The sequence below is a fragment of the Halichoerus grypus genome, chromosome 1 (assembly GCF_964656455.1).
Source record: "Halichoerus grypus chromosome 1, mHalGry1.hap1.1, whole genome shotgun sequence".
Classification (NCBI taxonomy): Eukaryota; Metazoa; Chordata; class Mammalia; order Carnivora; family Phocidae; genus Halichoerus; species Halichoerus grypus.
The window spans coordinates 164,779,344-164,804,556 of record NC_135712.1 but is presented as its reverse complement, the minus strand read 5'-3'; the positions used below and the strand labels follow the sequence as shown (position 1 = coordinate 164,804,556).

Genomic DNA, 25,213 nt, shown 5'->3' with positions numbered 1-25,213 from the left:
AGGACAGAGAACCAAAGATGTTAAGTGACTCTCTCAAAGCTACGCTGTTACTGAAATAGAGTCTTCTGCCTTCCTCATCTGTGCATTTTTAAATACTCCACAGGGAGGCACAGGCAGCCAATTTTGAGAAATAAAAGCTAATTGTAAAAATTTACCTGAGAAGTTACCAAAAACAAAAAATTCTATGAAAGGAAAAAAGAGAAGACTGAGCTCTTTACCTGAACTGAAAAAGAAAGGGCAGACATCACACTGAATACTTAGGTCAGCCACTCACAGAACTGAATATAAAACAGCAAATTCTCCTTCATCTATTCTACCAGGCCAGGTTCCACAGCAAATTTCTGCTATTCAGCAAAGGGAGGAAATCTTTTTTTATTGAGTACACTGTACTCAATCAGTGAAGGATCATTTATAACTACAAGAATTCAAGTTGAATATCTCAGAAAAAATTAGAGTATGCAACTAACTTTTCAAAATATGAACAAAGACCACTGTACTTCAGTCAGGATATTCATCTATTATTTAATTATATACTTCTATTTTATATTAGAGGCATCCCAGATTGAAGAAAGTTAGAAGTTCCACGTAACTCCATGAGAGAAGGGTTTCTGGATTGTTCATTGTGTATCCCAGTACCCCAAAGAGTGACAAACACAGAACAGATGCTCCACACATAACAACTGAATGAGTGACTCAAAGGGAAAAAGAGAAGCAAGTTGCAGGACACAAACAGACACATTAAATCCACTGGGATGACTGCTTATGGGGACAGAAAATGGGGATACAATGTAATAAATAGATAAACCAGAGCCGAACTTTTTATGAATCAAAGATAGATAATAAGCCATGACATGAGGTTCAGCTAAGGAAAAGAGAAAAAAACCTTGAGGGAGATAGGAAAAGGTTGGGATGGAGAAGAACGCTCCGCTTTTAGGCATCAGCAACTGACTCTATCTTCAGAGGCCTCAACAAAAGAAGCCGAGGGGCTGAAGCCTGCCTTTAGGTTCTCGGTCCCCCCACTTAATGACAAATACTTATCACTAAGCATAAACAGGAAGTCCAATTCCAAATAATAATTACTAGTTTGGAAAGAAGGAATCTTGGAATCCCAGTTACCTATATCCCATCCCCCCCCCCACAAAAAAAGAGAGAGAGAGAGTTCATTTTCAGATTAACCTGAACTAACCTGAGGATGAAAACAAATAATGTCTCAGCAAGCTATCAAAAACAACATGGTCCTGTGTTCTCAGCCAGCTGTCATTGATTAGCTACACAAATCTGTCTCCTCGAGAGTTTTTTAAACATCTACAACATAAACCTAATATTTAACTACAAATACTGTATTATCACCTTCCTAATATTGTATCATCATAATATTCCCTCTATCACCAGCCCTGACCCCCAAAGACAATATTACATAAGAGATTCCGCTTTTACTCGTGAACTCATTGTATACATTACTTACTCTAATTGCCTTAAAGGCTAGTTCTGTTACCATTACTAATACCAACTTTCAAAAGTTAAGGGCTTAAAAATAAGTTAACAAATATATTCCTAATTTTTTTTTATGCTTTTTCTAAAGAGATCTTCTACGGATCCTGACTACATTTATTTATTTTTAACTGAAATATAATTGACATATAACTATGTTAGTTTCGGGTGTACAACATAATTATGCAATATTTGTATGTGTTGTGAAATGATCACAAGAGGTCTAATTAACATCTATCACCACACAGTTACAATTTCTTCTGATGAGAATTTTAAACATCTACTCTCAGCAACATTCAAATATACAATACGGTATTGTTAACTATAGTCACCAGGCTGTATACATCACATCCCAGGAATTACTTATTTTACAACTGGGAGTCTGTACCTTTTGACACACTTTACTCATTTCACCTACTATGCCCCTCCCTGCCTCTGGCAACCACCAATCTGTTCTCTGTAACTATGAGTTTGTTTTTTATTTTATTTTTATTTTTTTGAAGATTTATTTATTTATTTGAGAGAGAGTGAGTGAGAGAGAGAGAACACAAGCAGGGCGGGGAGGAGCAGAGAGAGAAGCAGACTCCCCACTGAGCAGGGAGCCCAATGCCGGGGGCTTGATCCCAGGACTTCAGGATCATGACTTGAGCTGAAGGTAGATGCTTAACCAACTGAGCCACCCAGGTGCCCCTGTTCTTTTATTTTTAAGATTCCACATAGAAGTGAGGTCATATGACATTTGCGTATCTCTGCCTTATTTAATTAGCATAATGCCCTCAAGGTACATCCATACTGTTGCTAAAATAGCAAGAGTTCCTTCTTTTTATAGCTGAATAATATTCCACTGTATACACTGACACCACATTTTCTTTACCCTTCGTCTACTGATTGACATTTAGGTTGCTTCCAGGTCTCAGCTAATGTGAATAATGCTTCAATGAACATGCAAGTGCATCTATCTCTTCAATATCCTGTTTTTGTTTCCTTCAGATAAATATCCAGAAAGAGGATTGCTAAGTCATATGGCAGTTCAATTTTAATTTTTTGGGAAACCTCCATACTGTTTTCCACACTGGCTGTGCCAGTTTACATTTCCATCAATAGGTCACCATGGTTCCCTTTTCTCCACATCCTCTCCAGCACTTGTTGTTTCTTGTGTTTTTGATAAATATCAACCATTCTGACAGGAGCAAGGTGATATCTCATGTGGGGCTCAGAGTACAAGCGTCCCTCTGCCTTTTATTGAATTCAGTCATTTCTTCCCTGACGTTAATGATCAGTAGACAAGTAGATATTTGAGGAAAGCTACTAACATGCAAGAAAGAGACCAAATCAAACCAAAAAAAGCAACCCAAAGATCGTGCAAGAAGGAAATTTTTTTAATGTATCAACTGCCTCAGAGAGATACAGCATTGGTGAAAGAGGGGGTGACTTTTTTTTTTTAAGATTTTATTTATTTGACAGAGAGAGACACAGTGAGAGAGGGAACACAAGCAGGGGGCGTGGGAGAGGGAGAAGCAGGCTTCCCACTGAGCAGGGAGCCCGATGCGGGGCTTGATCCCAGGGCCCCGGGATCATGACCTGAGCCGAAGGCAGACGCTTAACCACTGAGCCATCCAGGCACCCCGAGGGTGTGACTTTTAAAAAGAGCTCCAGAAAATTAAAATAATGATAGAAGTCTTAAAAATAATCAATAGAAGGGGCACCTGGGTGGCTCAGTCAGCTAAGCATCTGTCTCCGGCTCAGGTCATGATCCCAGGGTCCTGGGATCGAGACCCCGGTCAGGCTCCCTGCTCAGCAAGGAGCCTGCTTCTCCCTCTGCCTCTGCCCCTCCCCTTAACTCATGCTAGTGCACGCTCTCTCTCTCTCTCTCTCTCAAATAAATAAAATCTTTAAAAAAATAAAAAAATATAAATTACTAATTTCATGGGCCAGCTTCAATGAAAGCTACTGTTCTCAGAGCTCAGGTCTCAAGAATAGAATCCCTAAAGATTCACACAAAATAAAATACCTCTGATCCATAGCTAAATTCTTACTACCATGGTATTTTTTACTCCAGAGATAACACAGTATTAATTCTGACCTACATACTAATTATCTTCCAGCAGGAATGCCATTCCTGGTCACAATGTTGCTTTCCTTTTAAACTGGCTTTTGTTTAGCTGTGACCCTCAACATATCCTAATCCAATTGAACGTATAAAAGAGCCCATTATAATGTTCTCCCTACTTGTTTATGTTGTGAAGTTTCCACAAAACAAATTAAGTATATTCATTTTTTAAAAATCATTGCCAAGAGATGTCCCTAAGAAAAGCCATCTCATTTTTCAATATTCCCTATTATTACAACCATGTGCTATTTTCCACAGCAGTATAATAATCAAATATCCCAACACACTACCAAACTCATACCTACTAAGAGAAATAATAATATTCAATTTTAAATAAAATAACTATTTTGTTTAAAGTACTATCCAAAGATACTCTGTGATACCAAAATGTGTAGGAGAGACAGACTGACAAATAAAAAGTTTAAATGCAAGGCAGACTACACTAAAATATATAGGGTCCCATAATATACTAAGATTGATTCCAGAAGGGCAGTGGGGAGGATAGTGGGAAGACTCCGTGGGCTGCCTTGCTGGATACTACTTTTCTCTCATGGATAGCACTTACACCAAGTCCCTTAACAAAATTCTAAATAAAATGTGCATGATTAACTCCCAATAGTCAATTTAATGTTCACCTATGCCGAAATAGCATACTGGAAAGGATATGCACTATGAAGTCAGTGAAGTCTGATTTCCTACCCCAATTGGCTATGAGATGACAAAGTCCTGATCTCTGCCAAAGCAGATGATACCTCCATGTCATTATTTAGCATGGCACCTGACATGCCAGAAGCATTCAATAAGTATTTGTTGAATGGACGGATGGAAGGGTAGAATTACTGTGACGACTGCATGTAGAAATGCACACACCATTGTAATAGGTACTCAGTACATGGCAGCATCCTTCCCCTACCTTCCATCCCCTCCCCTTCCTTACCCTTCCCAGGGCTCATCTGCCTTGCTTTTATCTGCTATGATTTTCTCTCCCTCACAGATGATCCCTTCCCATGAAGTCAACTGTTATTCTTTCTGGAATAAATTCCAAATGCAGACTTCTAGAAATGATAATCTTACCAGATATCAATAATGTTTTGTCATCTTTCCCCCAGAATTAGCTTCCCTTCTAAACTTCTCTTTTTTTCTTGGGGCGCCTGGGTGGCTCAGTCGTTAAGCGTCTGCCTTCGGCTCATGTCATGATCCCAGGGTCCTGGGATTGAGTCCCACATCGGGCTCCCTGCTCTGCGGGAAGCCTGCTTCTCCCTCTCCCACTCCCCCTGCTTGTGTTCCTGCTCTCACTATGTCTCTCTCTGTCAAATAAATAAATAAAATCTTTAAAAATAAATAAATAAATAAACTTCTCTTTTTTTCTCAACCAAGCAACCAAAACTGAGCACCTACTCATAAGTTCTATACTGTGCTGGTCTGAGAATATAGAATCCTACCCTCAAGAATTTCATATATACTTGGAAATAATAAACTAACAACATATAAGACAATAAACAGAAAATATTAAGCGATTCACTCCACATATCAAAAGGTTACTTAACTGAAAATTCAATTATATGTGATAAAATAAGAACCAGAGAATCGTTTGGTTTTTGTTTTTTTTTCAGAGAATAGTTTTTTATTAAAGACTACAGGACACCATGACGGAAGCATACACACAAATTTGGACCTAGTAATTTCTGTCTAGAAACTCACTGTAAAGAAATAACCCCAAAGGGGAGAAGACAATGGAGAAGTTGTCTGAATAAAAGATGTTTAGCATCATGCATAAATGGGAAAATTAGAAACAACTTTAAAATTGAACAATATAAATAAATAAAATCTTGGGACGCCTGGGTGGCTCAGTCGTTAAGCGTCTGCCTTCGGCTCAGGTCATGATCCCAGGGTCCTGGGATCGAGTCTCGCATGGGGCTCCCTGCTCAGCGGGGAGCCTGCTTCTCCCTCTGCTTGTGCTCTCTCTTTCTCTCTCTCTCTCTCTGACAAATAAATAAAATCTTTAAAAAATAAATAAACAAATAAATAAATAAATAAAATCTTTTTAAAAAAAAAAAGGTAGCGGGGAGGACACCTAGGTGGCTAAGTTGGTTGAGTGTCTGCCTTCAGGTCGGGTCATGATCCCAGGGTCCTGGGATCAAGTCCCGCGTGCTCAGTGGCGAGTCTGCTTCTCCCTCTCCCTCTGCCCCTCCTTCCTGCTCATGTGCTTGCTCTCTCTCTCTCTAATAAATAAATAAATACAAATCTTTTTTTAAAAAAACTTAAATGTTTAAACATTTTAGGAATATATAATTCTCATGTACTTTAGTCAGAAGAGAGTTCTCCACTTGGAGCCCAGTGTTTCTTTCTTTCTTCTTTCATTCATGAGCCTGGCTCTACTCCAGACACTAAGAGTACAGCAGTGAATATAATACATACCGTAGTATCATGCAACAGATCATGACACTGCCCTAAGGAGGACACAGTCCCTAGAGCCTGCAATATTTTGGGGAGACCATGAAAATGGTTTGTTTCAAAATCAGAAGAAAATGTGAACTTTCAGGCTAAAGACAATGTTTTAATATGTAATAATAATATATTCATCTTTATACCAAGTCATAAAATATAATTTTTAATACTTTTTTTTTTATGAAAAGACACCTGCAAAGGCAAAAGTGCCTCAGACTCATGAAAGTCATACTGTGGCCCTGGGAGACATCCACACTGAGGACCGAATATGAAAGAGCCAGGAATTCTGATTTGAGAGAAGAGCATTCCAGGCAGAGAGAGCAGCTGACACAGGTCCTAAAAATGGCATAATAACTGATCGTATTATGGAAAAGGGAGTAATATGACAAAGGCCTGGTTTGAACCACATGTAAAAAGAATAAAGACAACAGGAATAAAATTAATAATGCTAAGGGATTTAGAAATTTAACTAAGGAGGCAAAAGTTCAGTACATAAAAAACTATAAGACATTAAGGAAAGAAATTGATGACACACAAGAAATGGAAAGAGGAGTGCCTAGGCAGCTCAGTCCGTTAAGCCTCCGACTCTCGATTTCAGCTCAAGTCATGACCTCAGGGTCCTGGGATTGAGCCCCACATCAGGCTCCACATTGAGCATGGAGTGTGCTTGTCCCTCTCCCCCTGCTCCTCCCCCAGCTGATGCGCTCTCTAATAAATAATTAATAATATAAAATCTCATAAATAAATAAAATTAAAAAAAATGGAAAGCCATCTCCTTCTCATGGATTAGAAGATTACTATTATTAAAATGTCCATACTATCCAAAGCAGTCTATAGATTCAATGCAACCTCTATCAAAATTCCAATGGCATTTTTCACAGACATAGAAAAAAACAATCCTAAAATTTGTATGGAACCACAAAAGACCCTGAAGAGCCAAAGAAATATTGAGAGAGAACAAAGCTAGAGGCATCACACCTCCTGATTTCAAACTATATTAGAAAGCTACAGTAATCAAAACAGTAAGGTACTACATAAAAACAGACACATAGGCCAATGAAACACAATTGAGAACCCAGAAATAAACCTACACATACATAGTCAACTAACCTATGAGAAGGGTTCCAAGAATACAGGCTGGGAAAGGAGTCTCTTCAATAAATGGTGTTGGATCACTCGGCATCAGGTAAATACACATCAAAACCACAATGAGATACCACCCCACACCTGTCATTAAGAATGGCTAAAATCAACAACACAAGAAACAACAGGTGTTGGCAGAAAGGGGACCCCTCTTACATTGTTGGTGGGAATGCAAACTGGTGCAACCACTCTGGAAAACAGAATGGAGATTCCTCAAAAAGTTAAAAATAGAGCTACCCTATGACTCAGCAATTGCACTACTAAGTACTTATGCAAAGGATACAAACACACTGATTCAAAGGGACACATGCACCCCAATGTTTATAGCAGCAATGTCCACAATTGCCAAAATATGGAAAGAGCCCAAATATCCATCAACAGATGAATGAATAAAGAAGATGTGGTATATATATATACAATGGAATATCTCAGCATCAAAAAGAATGAAATCTTGCCATTTGCAACGATGTGGATGCAACTAGAGGGTATTATGCTAAGCGAAATAAGTCAGTCAGAAAAAGACAAATACCATATGATTTCATTCATATGAGGAATTTAAGAAACAAAACAGATGAACATAGAGGAGGGGAAGGAAAAATAAAATAAGAGGAAAACAGAGATGGAGACAAACCATAAGAGACTCTTAACTATAGGGAACAAACTGAGGGTTGCTGGAGGGGAGGTGGGTGGGAGGATGGGGTATCTGGGTGATGGGCATTAAGGAGGGCACATGATGTAATGAGCATCGGGTGTTATATGCAACTGATGAATCACTGAATTCTACCTCTGAAACTAATAATACAGCATATGTTAATTAAATTGAATTTAAAGTTAAAAATTTTTAAATAAACGGTGTTAGGAAAACTGTACATCCACATGCAAAAGAATGAACTGGATCTTTATCTTATACCGTATACAAAAATCAACTCAAAATGGATTAAAGACTTAAACGTAAGAACTGAAACCATAAAACTCCTAAAAGAAAATAGAGGGGGTAAGCTCTTTGATACTAGTTTTGTCAATGATATTCTGGATATGACACAAGTAACAAAAGCAAAAATAAACAAGTAGGATTGCATCAAACTAAAAAGCTTCTGCACTGAGAAAGGAAAATCAAAAAAATGAAAAGGCAACCCCACAGAACAGGAAAAAAAATTGCAAACTATATATCTGATAAGGGGTTGACATTCAAAATATATAAGGAATTCATACAACTCAATAGCAAAAAAAAAAAGCAGATTACCTAATCAAAACATGGGCAAAGAATTTGAATATTTTTCCAAAGAAGATATACAAATAGCCAACAGATATATGAAAAGGTGCTCAACATCAACTAATCATCAGGGAAATGCAAACCAAAACCATGATGAAATATCACTTCACATGTGTTAGCATGACTCTTATCAAAAAGGTAAGATAACAAATACTGGCAAGGACATGGAGAAAAGGAAACCCTTGTACAACTGTTGCCAGGAATGTAAATTGGTGCAGCCTCTATGGAAAACAGTATGGAGTTTCCTCAAAAAATTAAAAATAGAATTATTGTATGATCCAGCAATCCCATTTCTGGGTATATACACTAAGAAATGAAAACAGTATCTGCAGGAGACAGCTGCACTCCCATGTCCACTTCAGCCTTAGTCACAGTAGCTAATATAGGGAAACAACCTAAGTGTCCATCAGTGGATGACCGGATAAAGAAAATGTAGTATGTATACGTATACAGTGGAGCATTATTCACACACGCGTGCACGCACACACACAAAAAGAAGAAAATCCTGCCATTCATGACAACATGGATGAATCTGGAGGACAGGCTAAGTGAAATAAACCAAAGACAAATACTGTATGATCTTATACATGAAATCTAAAAAAGTCAAACTCATAAAAACAGAGAGTAGAAACAGAGAGTAGAAAATTAACTGCTAGGGGTGGGGGTGGGGGGAGAAATGGGGGAGATGTTGGTCAAAGGGCACAAACGTTCGGTTAAGGATAAATAAGTTCTGAGGAGCTAATGTACAGCATTGGTGACTACAGGTGAAAATACTGTATTGTACACTTGAAATTTGCTAACAGAGTAGATCTTAAGTGTTCACTCCACATACACACAAAAAATTTGCCAATGTGAGGTGATGGATGTATTAATTAACTCGATTGTGGTAATCATTTACATTGCATACGGATATCAAACCATCATGCTGTATATCTTAAGTATACACAGTTTTGTCAATTATACCTCAATAAAGCTGGAGGAAAAAATAAAGAAAGGACATCATATAAGAAATAGCTGAGAAAATGAGGCATTTCAAAAGGATCAAAGAAGAAACTTAAAGGAAATGTGATAACTTTCTTCAATTTTCCCAAGGGTGGAAACTGGAACAATTCCAAGGATTAGAAGAGATATTTTGAATACCTGAGAGAAGTGTGTCTAAGGAGAGAAAGTTACAGGGATACAGATTTTCACTCAATAATAAAAGTGCTCTAGGGGTGCGTGGGTGGCTCAGTAGGTTAAGCATCTGACTTTGGCTCAGGTCCTGGGATTGAGCCCCACGTGTCAGCAGGGAGTCTGCTTCTCCCTCTCCCCCTGCCCCTCCCCTTGATCGTGCGCACGCTCTCTCTCTCAAATAAATAAAATCTTTAAAAATAATTATAATAAAAGTGCTCTAAATCCTCAAAGTGTTCAACACTGACAGTGCAGTTACATAATAAACTCTCCACCTCTTACATTCAAGCAGAGGACAGAGAGCTAAACATCAGGAATATTGCAGAGGGCACCTGTGCATCAGAAAGAAGGTTGAACAAGAGAATAATCAAGGTCCTCACCATCCAGGTAATCCTAAATTAGCATCCGTTTGCACTGAGGTCTGCTATAAGCTGGGTTCACCAGGAAACAGCCTGAGACAGAAGAGAGGCAGGGCCTGCTGGGACTGAGTCTACGAACCCAACTTCTCCTTGGGCTCCTGCGTGCTTCCCTTCCCCCACAGGGATAATCCTGACAGCACCCCCCAACAAACTTCCTGCACACTATCTCCATTATCCCATGAAATCTGATTTGACTGTAAAATGCTTTTGTTGCTATGGATCGCGGATTTTAAAAAGTTTAACATACTGCTCTAGTTATCCCAATGCCGATATTCCCCCATTTTAATTCCTTTATAGTAATACAATTTATAGAGTTTTTTAGTGCCTGATATAGCAAGTCCCTTCCCTCCCCACCCTTTATTTTTCAAAAATTTTGACATAAACTTTAGAATCAGCTTATCAATTTAAAAATTATATTTGATATTCTGATTAGGATCATCCTGAATTATGGAATCTGATTAGGATTAAAATGAATGTAACTGACATCTTTATTTGAATCTTTCTACTCAGGAATATGGTATTTTCTTTTATTCAGATCATTTTCATGTCATTCGACAGTTTTATGATTTCTTCATGTTGGTCTTACATGTTTCTTGTTAGGTATTTTCCTAAATATTTTATATCGATGGTTGGTATGTGAATAAGACTTTTTTAGAGATAATTTCTAACTGGTTATTACAAGTGAATAAGGATAATACTGATTTTTTAAATGCTACTCTTATAACCAGCCACCTTATTTCAGTCTTTTATTAGTTCTAGTAGTTTTTTCCTGTTACAATACATGGGGACATTGTGATTTTTCTAGTAGACTATTTATAAACATCTGAAAATTACAGTTTTGCCTATACCTTTCAGTTTTTAAAAATTCACTAGCTAGAATTCAATCCCTATCAAAATACCAACAGCATTTTTCACAGAACTAAAACAATTCTAAAATTTCTATGGAATCACGAAAGACCCCGAAGAGCCAAGGCAATCCTGAAAAAGAAAAACAAAACTGGAAGTATCATAGTCCCAGATTTCAAGTTATATTACAAAGCTGTAGTAAACAAAACAGTAGGAGATAGGCACAAAAACAGACACACAGATCAATGAAAAAGAAGAGGAAACCCAGAAATAAACCCACAATTACATGGTCAATTAATCTTCAACAAAAGAGGCAAGAATATGCAATTGGAAAAAGTCTCTTCAATAAACACTGTTGGGAAAACTGGACAGCTACATGCAAAAGAATGAAACCGGACCACTTTCTTACATCCTACACAAAAATAAACTCAAAATGGATTAAAGGCCTAAATGTAAGACCTGAAGCCATAAATATCCAGAAAAGAGCACAGGAGTAATTTCTCTGATATCAGCCATAGCAACATTTTTCTAGATATGACTCCTGAGGCAAGGGAAATAAAAGCAAAAATAAACTATTGGGACTACATCAAAAAAAAAAAGCTACTGCACAGCAAAGAAACAATTAACAAAACTAAAATGCAACCTACTCAATGGGAGAAGATATTTGCAAATGACATATCCAATAAAGGGTTAGTATCCAAAATATATTAAGAATTTACACCAGAAAAACAAATAATCCAATTAAAAAACAGTAGAAGACACGAACAGACATTTCTCAAAGAAGACATCCACATGGCCAAAAGACACACAAAAAGACATTCAACATCACTCATCAGGAAATGCAAATCAAAACTACAATGAGATATCACCTCACATGGGTCAGAATGGCTAAAATAAAATACATAAAAAACAACAAGTGTTGGTGAAGATGTGGAGAAAAAGGAACCCTCATGCACTGCTGGTGGGAATGCAAATGGTTGTGGAAAACAGTATGGAGGTTCCTCAAAAAGTTAAAAATAGAACTACCCTATGATCCAGTAGTCACACTACTGGGTATTTGCCCCCAAAATTACAAAAACACTAATTCAAAGGGATACATGCATCCCTATGTTTATTGCAGCATTAATTACAATAGCCAAATATGGAAGCAGCCCAACTGTCCATCGATAGATAAATGGATAAAGAAGATGTAGGGGGTGTGTGTGTGCATTTGTGTGAGAGAGACAGAATATTATTCAGCCATAAAGAAGAATGAAATCTTGCCATTTGCAACAACACAGATGAAGCTAGAGAGTATAATGCTAAGCAAAATAAGTCAGAGAAAAACACCATATGATTTTGCCCATATGTGGAATTTAAGAAACAAAATAAATGAGCAAAGGAAAAAAAAAAGAGAGAGAGACAAACCAAAAAGACTCTCAACTACAGAGAACAAACTGATGGCTACCAGAAGGGAGGTGGGTGGGGGGATGAGTGAAAGAGGTAAAGGGGATTTAGAGTATACTTATCATAATGAGCACTGAGTAATGCACAGAATTGTTGAATCACTATATTGTACACCTGAAACTAATTTAACATTGTATGTTAACTATACTGGAGCTAAAATAAAATTAAAAACTAAAAAAAAAAAAAAAACCCTGAAAAAAAATTAATTAGGTAGAACCTCAAGTTCAATGCTGTTTGAGTTACCTTGCTCCTGACTTAAACTGTTTCATTAAACATATTGATCATAGGTTTCTAGTGGGTTACTTTTATCAATGTAAGAAAGTTTCTTTTGCTCATGCTAAGTTTTTATCATATACTGATAGTGATATCATATTCTAACTTTTATCAATGCAAGGAAGTACTTTTCTCCTGCTAAGTTTTTATCATATACTGATGCTGAATTTCATCAAGTACTTTTTGAATTCCTGTCATGAACATTACATGGATTTTTATTCTTTTAATCTACTAAAGTAATACAAATAATTTATTACATTATAAGAGTTTCTGTTACTGACCTATCCTCCCATTCCTATGATGCAAACAACTTACCTGCACGTGTAATATGTTACTTTTAATACACTGCTAGACTGAATTTTTTAATACTTAATGTAGATCTTCATATCTATGTTAGAAGGGAAATTGACTTATAATATACACATATGCTTTGTGCTTTCCTTGTCCACTTCTAGTATCATAGTTACATTACCCTTACAGAGGAGTTAGAAAGTGCTCTACACACCAGAATAGTGTTACAGGAGATTTGTTTCTTGAAGACTTGATAAAATTCACTTATAAAACCATCTGGGGCTCATATCTCTGACTACCTCTTCAATTTTTCCTAAAATCACTGACCAAAATTCAGGTTTTCTGCCTCTCTGTGATTCAAATAAAATCATCCATTTCACCTACAATTTTTCATTGTTTGTTATATGTGTATTTGTATTTGTGTATTATTCTCATCAATACTCATTATAATGCCCCTTTTGTCATCTCTAATGTTCTATAATTGCATATATTCTTTTCCCTTATCAATTCACCAATGATTTATGTCACTTATTGGTCTATTTAAAAAAAAAAAAACTTTTTTATCATTTAGGCTAATTTTCATTTTTATTTATAAAAATAAAAGCAGAGATCAATTCTTCTCTTTCTCCTTTGCTGTTATTACTACTACTATTACTATTATTATTTTGGCTGTTCATTGGGCCCATTAATTTCCTATTTTTCTAATAAATGCATCTTCTCTGTACTTCTTTGGCCTCATCCCACCAAAACTTGCATCTGATGGATGTTTTAGATCTCTATTACTTCCTAAGTTCCTTGTTATATTCTGCAAAATTTTGTTGCCTATCTTCCAGATCACTAAATTTGTCTTTAATCATATCCACCTGATTCTAAAGCTGATGCATTTAATCTTTTAAGTTCAATAACCCTATTTTAAATTTCCATGAACTTTATTTGCAGAAATAATATTTTTTCATAGCAGGCTATTATCTAACATATTCACTACCTCAAATCTTTTTGAAGATACCAACTAACATGTTTTCAGCTTCTCCTATATTCCACGAAGTCTGCTTACTCTGGGTCTTTCTTTCATCCTATTTGCTTTCCTTGAATGTCGGATGATCCTTTGATATTCATTCATACTTCAGCAGAAAAGACTAGGTCAATCAACAAGGGCAGCTAATGCATGCCTCTCCGGGCTAGCTAGCGTTGGGTCTCTCCTTGGGGAGGGGCAACTGTAGGCTCTATGTAAGAGTAGAAGAGGTGTCCATTGACCCGGCTGTGCTTTAGGGTATATGAATGGGAAACCGGCAAGACAGCAGGCTGGGAGACAAACACAAACCTGCAGAAATATTAAAGTCTTTCCTCTAGTGGTGAAGGATTTTTGTAGACACTGCCTACAGGAAGGCTTACATTGCCTTGCCCACCCTGCTTTTTGTGGGGGGTGATCACACTGATCTTAAGCTCTACTCTGCTTCTCTCAGATCCCTACACCCACTGGAGGAATGCTCCCAAGACGGAGTGTTCACTTTCTTCAGAGCACAGTTCTCAGCTCTTTGCCAGAGAGTCATTGTCATAAATGCAATACTTTAGTTTCATGAATTTGGCTCTAGGGCCCCTTCCTGTCAGTAGCGGTTAGTCACTATAAGCTCTGCTTTTAATGCCATTTTCTTCTGCACCTGTGTTTTGGGTTATGATTTTTTGTTTTTGTTTTTGTTTCCTTTTGTCAGTCTAATCCCATCTGTTTTCAGTTTTCCAGGAATTCTTCCTAACTTTTGGTCTACTAAAGGTAGGCACCTTTTGTGGTTTTCTAGCAGTGTAACAGATTTTTTTTAAAGGTCTGTATTTTGTTATTTTAAAGGGTTTTTATTAAAAGGGGAGCTAAAGGCATGTGTTCAGGCTGTCATTTTACCCCCAAAATCCAGTTTGTCCTCCTGAGTTCCTAAATGAAATATTCCTTCGTAATTTAAACTGTTTTATTCAAGGCACCCCAATGAGCACTTTGCTAAGGAAAAGAAAAATCATTCTTCTCAACCCTTGCTTACTGGTGAACAAAACAGATTTCTGCTTTGTCAAGTTCATTAAAAAAGTGACTACAATCCAGTTAAATATGGCAAGTTCCATGAAAGTGACATTTAAGCAATATTTTTCAGAGGGAGAAAAAAAAAAACCACATATAAAGTTTATGAGAAAGACGGTCCTAGAGAAGGAAATGGGAACTTCCCCAGATTTCAAATAGAAAGATTTATTCATTTCATTTACAAGGAATCAAGAGTTTGATCCAATAAAAAGGCAGTTACAATAAATCTAAAGCCACTAAGGATGTAACAGTTTGATCTTTCAAAGTTGATGCTATTTCCCTAAAAGTGTAAACCCAACTGTATTCCTTCTGCAAATTACATCCACATCCAAAATCAAGTCAATAAGTATTTCATAAGCGTGTAACAAATCTTTAAGAAAGCGAAACAAGGTGAAGCAAAGATGTGGCCTCTGTCTTTTAACAGAAAATCTGAATGGGAAGAAAAAATATACACATATCCAAATTAGCTTCCGTATTAAGTTAATGAGAGATACTAGGAAGTGGTTCGATGTTTTCAGCTCTTAAAGAATTGTTATAGTAATTCACAACTACAATGAGAGGAGGGAGAGAAGCTGATGTAGATTGCTTGCTTTTAAAAATCTACTATTATTTCAGGTCATATTAATAGAAGTATTGAAACTAGACCAGAAAAGCACATACTAGATAGATACTTACAGGTCTGATCTCGGCAAGGAAATGACTGTTTGGCTCAAATGGAATTTTAAAAATCTACACATTTTACATAAAAATCCAGGATTCAGTTTGTCTTCAAGAATCAGAAAACTTGGGCGCCTGGGTGGCTCAGTTGGTTAAGCGACTGCCTTCGGCTCAGGTCATGATCCTGGAGTCCCGGGATCGAGTCCCACATCAGGCTCCCTGCTCAGCAGGGAGTCTGCTTCTCCCTCTGACCCTCCTCCCTCTCATGCTGTCTCTCATTGTCTCTCTCACAAATAAATAAAATCTTAAAAAAAAAAAAAGAATCAGAAAATTTGGCAAACCCAGCCCCATATTCCCATGTAAAAGGAATCACCGGGAGCCCATGAGCACTGGTATGTGTTAACTGGCTCTGATGGGAGGAAAGACCAAACAAGCCCCAATCTGTAGCTTCTGCCACAGCATTTACACTGCTCCCACAGTGGCAGACTGCAAGTTCCCAGCATGGTGCCCTGAGCTGAGCCGCACGCAGACAGCTCCCATGAGTCAGCTCTGACATGACTGTGACTGGAGCTGGGTTGTGGCTGCCTCCTGAAAAGGGGCAAAGAGCCCTGTGTTCTCCAGGATTCCCCCGCTCCCTACAGCCTTACACGTGGCTGCTTGCTGCCCTTGGCACCAGTCTCCCTTCCCACTCCCTCTGTCCCTCCATCCCAAAGAACTCCAGATCAAAGCTGGTGGTAGTACCAGGTACACTATCCCCAGACCACACACAAAAATCACTGCTTACATGTGAATGTACCTATTATAGGAGGGACATGGAGGAGCCAGAGGTGGCAGAGGAGACAGTGACTCCCAACGGTGAGTTTAGAAGGCCTATTCAACAGAGAATGGTTGCGGGTGCTGGGGAACGTGTGGAGAAGATCCTGCTCAGGGCAGTGATTCTCCAGATGCAGAGCGGGAAAGAAGGAACATGCTGGGAAGCAGAGGGGACACTGAGGAAGACGGGCGTCAAATGAAAAAAATAAGTACTTCATCCAAGGATTCTTGACTCTGAAACTTTGAATTGCAAACGACATTAAAATAGCTCATTACATTTTTATGTGTATTAAAGGAAAGCGTGGATTTCTAAAGACTGAGAAATATTGGTTTAAAGGAAACATAATAAACCATCCTCAAGTGGCTAAGAGCTATTCGGTGGAAGAATCTATTTCCAACATCCATTATGCTAATTAACGAGCCATTATTTTCACCAGTGGAGATCCATTTCTAACATTTATTATGCTAATCTGAGCTGATATAAAAGTACAAAAATAGCAGAGACATTTGTAGTAGCTGTCTCTGGAGGGCAGCCCTTCTGATTATATGCCAGGTACCTACCCTGGGAGGCAAACTTTGATTAAAGCAACTGACCACACCTAGAGTGTCTTAAAGCACATAAGTACTCTCCCACCTTATGTTTTATGAACTTTTTTAAAAGTAAAATAAACTTCTGGGAGATGATATTTTCAGTGCCATTGTTCACAAAAGGGGACATAACTGAAAGCACAAAGCATATTATTAGTGACTCCAACCTTTAGAAAGGGCAGTAAATTCAGTCCTTATTTCGAAAGTCCAAAGGAGGCTTGGGAACATGGAGTCGGAGGAAGAGACAAGCTCCCCCAAGACCTCACGCCTGCCTCCCCTGGAGTCTGCTGCACTCCCCAGCGACAGATGATGCTCTGTTATTAAGTGCTCCTTTGGCAATCACAGCGTGTGACTGCATATGAAGGCATTGAGAGAAGGGACACACTTTGAACTTTTTTTTTTTTTACACTTTAATCTTGAATTAGGCATCCGAAGTTTTCAAGCTTAATTTTTTTCTCTGACACCTCCCACTCAGCCTACTGCAAAAGTTCCTGTTACAACCATCAAATGAAAATGTTTCGCCAACTATTAATTATTATCAAGTGCAATACAGTACTCCTTTCAATTTGTACATTATTAGTACAGTAATAGTGATAATTATAATGAGTCATTTTTGCTAGTGTTAAATAAATTAATTCCTTAGCGATGAGCCTTTCACTACAGTGCTTACTTTATCACCAACAGATGTTTATTAAATGCCAACCATATGCATCAAATGGCACATGCTTGGAATACAAAGCAGTATGGAACAGGATCCTTGCCTTGAGCAAGTCTAGGATCTAACAGACTCACAGAATCTTAGGTCAGCAAGCATGGCCACCCACCCACTGCCAAGTCTCTCCTACAATGAGTCTGCACAGTGGTTATCTCATCTCGGCTTGAACACTTTGGCAATAAGGGAGCTGTTATTTTGTGAGGCCGCCCATACCCATCAGAGCATCTTAACTGAGAAATATTTACTGGAAAAGAAGGCTCCAAATAAAGAGTTCTGTGGCTGTGAGCATCTGAGCCACGGACACACGTGGCAGGGTCCCTGCGGCTCTTGAATACATGCCACTACCCATCCTAACATTTGGCTGATTACAGCTACTTAATACTTATGAAATGCTATTTCACTGGCTGGGAAACATCTTCCAAAGAAAAACCTCTTTGCTAACTTATTAGGGGAGGTAGACTATGCAGAAGTTTCGTATGTATGTATGTATGTGTGTATGTATGTATGTTTGCATTCATGCATTCGTTCATGCATTCATTCAGCAGTCCAGTCTTCAATGCCCTCTCTCTGAGAAGGCATACAGCAGAGAAGTTAAGGGTTTAGGCTACAGAGTCGGGCTGCCTGAGTTCAAATCTCAGCAGGGTCACTACCAGCTAAGGATCCTTATTTATAGTATTGTAATTTACTATAATTAGTATCCAAATCATTTAAACTCTGTAAGCCTCAGTTCCCTTATCCATAAAATAGGACTAATATAATACCTACTTAATAGGGTTTTTGTGAGAACTAAATGAGATAATACAGTGATTAAACTGAGGTTCACAGACAAAGCTCGGAAGTCTGTGAGGAATTTTCACTTGTGTTGTTATTTCAATGAGAATCTTTTTGGCAACTGGCTGGCTCAATCAGGAGAGCATGCGACTTGTTCTCTGGGTCGTGAGTTCGAGCCCCATGTTAAACATAGAGTTTACTTTAAAAAAAGAAAATTGGGGGAAAAAATCAGACATTTATTATACAACCAGGTATTGGCAAATGATTTCAGAGATCTGTTTGCATTTCTTCCTGGTCTAATGAGAAAAGGATAGAAATAAGCCTAATATGAAATTCAAACATTTGCACTAAGAGAAAGCCAACTTATGTCACCCCCATCTGTATAATGAAGTATTTTATAATTTGCAAAGATAAACGTGGGGAAGAAACTGCGTCAAAGGACACAGTACAGGCACCCTGACACTGAAGAATCAAACCCAGCATGCGAGCAGGACCACACTAGAGGAACAGGCTTTTGTCGGAGCAGATTACTATCTATTGTATCACGGTTAACGTTTATGGCTATATTTAAATTATAAATTCATATTCTGGTTATGAAATTGCAAAAGAACTACATGCATAAAGATTCTGTGCCTAGTTTTATGCTTATATATATTCAAGTAACATTTTAATAAAGATAACCATATTGTGATTATGCAAGAGAACGTTCTCATTTGAAGGAAATACATAACTGAAGTGCTTAGGAGTAAAGAGGCTTGATATCTCCTACTCTCAAGTGTTTCAGGAAAAATAATCTGCATATATACATACACATATGTATGTATATGTATATATACAAATATATGCACATATATATGAGAGAGACATGATAGAGGAAATGGGACAAAATATAAACCACTGGTGAATTTGGTTAACGAATATATGATAGCCAAAGAATTAGAGCGCCTCACACTTAGGAGGATCTAGCCCCTCCTTCTTAAAGATCCAGATCCAGAATTCCCTACGGAGTATTATGAGACCATTAACTCAGCTGGGACAAGGGATCCAACAACAGAATCACCTGGTAAGGCATTTTCAGAATGCTTACAAACACCCCTTCCTCCTCTCTTCGGGAATCACTGCCACAGTGGGCCCCTGTCATGGATGGAAATGCATGCTTTCCCTCTTGGGTGTTCTAAGATATGAAGGATAAAAATCACTAATGCAATGATCAAAGCCATCAAATTAGGCTACAGATGATCAGATGGGCATCCTTTCAATTAACATCTGCTAGGCAATCTTTTTAAAGATTTTTATTTATTTATTATTTGGCAGAGAGAGAATGAGAGAGGGAGACAGTGAGAGAGGGAACACAAGCAGGGGGAGTGGGAGAGGGAGAAGCAGGCTTCCCGCTGAGCAGGGAGCCCGATGCGGGGCTCGATCCCAGGACCCCGGGATCATGACCTGAGCATGACACTCAGGCAGACACTTAACGACTGAGCCACCCAGGTGCCCCACATCTGCGAGGCAATCTTGATAGAGCCGTGGTACAGCTAGGAGCACACTTTAGGGAACAAGATGGAGCTAAATAAATTTAACCAAAGGGGAAAGACCATTTTCTTGAGCACCTCTCTAAAATTTGGGAACAACAGAGGCTGAGAGAGGAAGGAACTACTCTAATGGAGTAGTCACGTTTGCTTACAACTGGGGTGCCAAGTCCTCCAATACTCTTGAAAGAGAATATGATGATGTCATTTCTGTCTAGTCACCAATATATTCCTCATGATATTTGCATGACCCATGTGTTAGTCAAGTCTTCCCAGTACCTGAAGGGAGGAGCCAGCAGCAAGTTTATCCAACAAAGGAGATATAAACCAAATCATGTTTTTTCAAGTGCAGGTCACAATTCATCAATAGATCCTAAAGTCTATTTAATGAGTCATGACCCAACTCTCATTTAAATAAAGTAGAATATAAAGAACAGGCATATCATCATGCAAAGTCAGGGTAATTTTTGTTTCATGCAGCTTTTGTATCATTTATGTCAATATATCAATACAAGGGTCACAATATACTTTTTTACTCTGTGCCATGGTCAAAAATGTTTGAAAGCCACCCTAACAGACGCTGAGAGGAAAAACAAGAGAATAAGAGGAGAGGAAGAAAGAGAGGAACAAATCAGGAGCAGATCCAGCCGATCTGCTCAAAGCAAAGTGGTGGCTAAAGAACCCATAACCTGTGCACACCGCAACCAGGTTACTTTATTGATGCAGAGGCTGGTCACGATCTTGCAGGAAGGGGAAATTTATCTGAGAAAACAGTACATGAGTGCAATTGATCATTATCTTATAATTAATCAGACAGTCTTCTTTTTTTTTTTTTTTAAAGATTTTATTTATTTGACAGAGAGACAGCCAGAGAAGGAACACAAGCAGGAGAGCGGGAGAGGGAGAAGCAGGCTTCCCGCGGAGCAGGGAGCCCGATGCGATGCGGGGCTCAATCCCAGGACACTGGGATCATGACCTGAGCTGAAGGCAGACGCTTAACGACTGAGCCACCCAGGTGCCCCAGACAGGCTTTTTTTTTTTCCTTTTTAAGGCAAAACAGACCACAACCTATATACATGAAAATATCCCCTGCACCCGGGACATCAGCCCCCACAAGAAGAAAAGCTTGCACTCCTGGCAGTGCTTTACTTGGAAGAATTATGGTAATTTTATGATCAGTTAGTCAACCTTCAGTGACCTTCAGCAAGTGAGCTGGTGGGTACAGCAGCAACCCCAGCCAAGGCTGCCTTCTCTTCCTGTTCTCTCCACATCAGTCACAACAACCTTATCCCGCTTTTTCTGATCATAGGCATGCTCATCAGAGCGGATCAAAAAGTGCTATCCCCTCCACCAAAATCCTCAAAACCAAAACTACACATTTCTTAAAATTATTTTAATCTAAGTGAAGAAGTCGGCAGACACAAGAAGATCTCACCATCAGAAGCTACACGAAATTCCCAAAAATATTTTGTAAACATCACGATAAAATGAAGTATTGCGTTAAAGACGCAACAAAGTGTTGTTCTAATAAACCTCAGTGTCTAAGTGTCCTGTCCTCAAATTTTGTTCAATTTTGACTACTAAGAAACAGACCTGGGAAAAAGGTTGGGGTCTTCCCAGCACCAGCATCAATCACGACTGAAAGGAGAGATTCCTCCAGCACACGGAAAACGGGCAATCTCACGTTGTATTTTCATTAAGTACCTTCCAGGATTACCCTAGATGCTGATTAAATCAATGTCTCATGAGCAGTGGAATGATTATTTTAAGTAAATGTATTCCTTCTAGGCCATCCAGATAAATGACTATTGTGTTACTACAAAACCACCATTTCACTATTGACTTCAGCTCTACAGTGTCCCATTGAGATATTTCTTTTATTCTCTGCTAGTAGACATAATGAAGCCTTAAGGCTATCAGGTATTATAGACTTAAGTCCTAATAGGCACTGTTCTCTTCAAAATGCTCAAACAATAACATCTTCAAAAATGCCTGAGTTTTCAGTCTCTGTGAGCCAAAGAAAAGACAAGTCATTTAGGTCACCTACATGAGTCGGGAAACTGATCTCAAGTAGTAGAACATTTTTCTGTTTGTAATAAGACACCCAAATCAGATTACATACACAAGACTTTTTTAAAGTGTTGAGGAGAATGTTAAGTGTAAGAGCAATTTATAACAAAAGCTAAAATAGAATTAATCTAGGGCAGAGAAAGCTGATTCAGGCTGAACAAGCCCAAGTAGGTCTTAAGAAATCTACTGGAAGACTCAATGCTCAACTTTGCATAAATTTTCATACACTTACACTACTAGATAACAAAAAATACAACAAATGCCTAGTTTTTGAGCTCTGTGCTCTCGTGGTGGTGATACACACACCACCACAGTAAAAATATTTCTCAAAAATGTTGCCTACATGTTAATAATAATTATAGACATCTTTGGACTTTTTTCCTCTTCTTTAAATATAAAAAACGATCCCAAGAAACTGAAATCATTCCAGAGGGATTCCAGAATCATGCCAGACCATTTCTAAACCAACTGGAATCACCAGAGTCCAAAGAAGAATATTCCAGAATAAAGTCTACTCTGTGATCGTTCTGGCCTTGTATATGCATAGGTCCTTACTCTGCAAATCACTAACGGCTGTGTTAAACACAAGAGGAAAGCAAGAATTCCTTTCTCCCTTGAAATTATCATTCTGTTTCTATCACCAAGTATGCCCAGTCTCCCTCTACTATACATTTTACAGCAGCAAGAGTTAAGTTCATAAGCTCCACAAAGGCAGTGTCTGTCCCTTGTTCATCTACGTATGCTCCTTATACATAAGGGTCCAATCACTGCTCACTGAATTGGTCTCCAGCCTGAACAGTGACCCTGAAGCTGAGCTCCAGGGCTGAACCTGAGAAAGCAGCACAAAAAGAGAAGAAACTTTTACTCTCTACCCTCAAGACACAAAGAGCTGTCCCGAGGTCATTACTTCTATTTTTTATTTGTATAAACACTATCTTGTTTTACTAATCCTAACTAAACGTGGGCATTATAAAACAAACTCAAAAGCAATAAAGGAGTTTTTTGTGGGTTAGATAAAAGCCTACAACCTGAGCTGCCTCTCCTTAGCTCAGTGTCCTTGAGAATGACACTTAACATCCCTGAGCTTCAATTTCCTTAGCAAGGGATAATTATACCACACCAAAGGGTAGTTATATCCTCCCAACAATCAAAAGCTAAGTAAATGTAGATTATGTACGAGGTTGAAAAAAACAAACAAAAAAAACCCTCTGTTATCTCATCCAATCACTAGTCTAAAGATAACCTTGTAGGAGTGTTGGTAGTAGAAGACGGTGGGAAGATACAGACACACTGATAATAGAGAGACGAGAATATGTCCTACCAGAAGCCAACCAAGTGCCAAGAGAGAACAGAGCATGGAAGTCCCCCATCAGGAGCTGAGAGCTAAGATAAGCACCATCTATGCAACAGCTCACTGAATCCTCACAGATACCTTCTAAAGTGTTGCTATTTCGTGTTAGTAATGAGGAAACAGAGGCTTAGAAAAACAAAAGTCTTGGCCAGTAAAAAGGCAGAGCTTATATTTTAAGGACATGCACCTTCCAGCCTGCCAATTCATTAAGCTCTAAACTGGAAAGTAGTTCACCTTTAAGAACTTACAATGTATGAAAGCTCAACATTAGATATTTTTTTTTTGTTATTAGCATGTCAGTGCTTAGAAAAAGAACACTTAACTTTGTTCCCATGTAAAACAGCCATTCTCGCAAATAGTGTTCAGCAAGCAATCTTAACTTTGAACAAGAACATTTAAAACCAAATATGATGAGCAGGAAAACCACTTTAACACATTGTGGAGTTACCTTGTAGAGGACAATGTCATGTTCTCTTTCCTTTCATCTGTCCCCCACTATATTAGTGAATTTTCCCCCCAACATTTGCTCTTTCTCACCGATGCAAATGGAATTTTCAAGACTGTTTTCCATTATATGCACTGCATATTACCTATGATAGGAATGATCTTGACTTTTTCCACCTCTAATTCTCTGCTGGTCAATTAGTCTGTCAAGCAACACATTTATCTAAACTTCCAGAGACACTTAAGGACTATCTCCACTCAAGAGCTGGGAAGCCAGAAAGGATGACTTCCTTGAGTTAACCCTTGGAGCTCCAGCATCCAAAGATGACATTTATAAGACTTACATGTTCTAGCATTTGAAAATAAAAATGAGGGTACTAAGCTGTTATCTCTGAGGAAAACAACCAAAATAAACTGCATATAACCATAAAACCAAGTGGAGAAACACAGGAGTCTATTATAATTCGGGAGACAAGAGGGCATAGGTAAAAAGCACTTTAAAACAGGTTTCTGACTTACGTTTTTCATCATCGGCATGCACCAGAGATGCTGCCCTTGACAACACATCCAATGGTGTCTCCATTCCTGGTTGGAGCCTAGAAGGAAAAAAGGAAAAAAAAAGAACTTAAAGAGAATTCAAAGGACTCTTTTAGAATTCTGGCAGTTAACAATTAGAAAGATTCCCCCACCACATGAAAATCACAATACAGAGGATGAAATTCTTCCCAGTCTGTGAAGAAATCCAGCGGATTTGGTTCAGGCACAGATAGAGCAAAGGGTTAAATTCCATTCTGTCTACTAAGCTAAACCTTGCTGATTCCAGGAAGCAGCTAGTTTTAGAGCTAAAAGAAGGGATATTGTAATATTCATGCCCATGTTATTTGTGCTTATAAATGTTTATGTGCGTGCATAATAACATGCCCATACAGACATACCTAATAAAAAACAGTTTCGGAACAAAGGCTGCTCTATGAACATAGCATTACTACCAGTCTGAGATTTCTGTTGTGGTGGTGTTTGTTGTTGGTTTAACAGTTTTAACAAAAATTACTAAGATTGAACCGTTCTGTTCATTCACCTCCTTAGCCAAGAGACTCTGCATGACTGTGTCACTTAATATATTCGATGTACTCATTAAAGGTCTGTGAATTCCAGTGCTGAGTTAAGTGGTATTTTAATTCCAATAGGAATCTTTATTTTAAAATATCATGTTTTGGGGGCGCCTGGGTGGCTCAGTCAGTTAGGCATCCGACTCTTGGTTTCAGCTCAGGTCATGATCTCAGGGTTGTGAGATCAAGCCTTATGTTGG

General features: G+C 38.3%; 1 protein-coding gene across 4 annotated transcripts in view; it reads right to left on the bottom strand.

Moving 5' to 3' along the window:
* The window catches only part of VGLL4 (vestigial like family member 4), a 186,672-nt gene that overhangs the window by 114,232 nt on the left and 47,227 nt on the right, over positions 1-25,213 (bottom strand). For all 4 annotated transcript variants that reach the window (XM_036101322.2, XM_036101332.2, XM_036101352.2 and 1 more), the window contains exon 2: positions 24,424-24,500. In XM_036101322.2, the coding sequence (XP_035957215.1) occupies positions 24,424-24,487 (64 nt within the window). In that variant the 5' untranslated portion in view covers positions 24,488-24,500. The remainder of the gene's footprint in view (positions 1-24,423; positions 24,501-25,213) is intronic.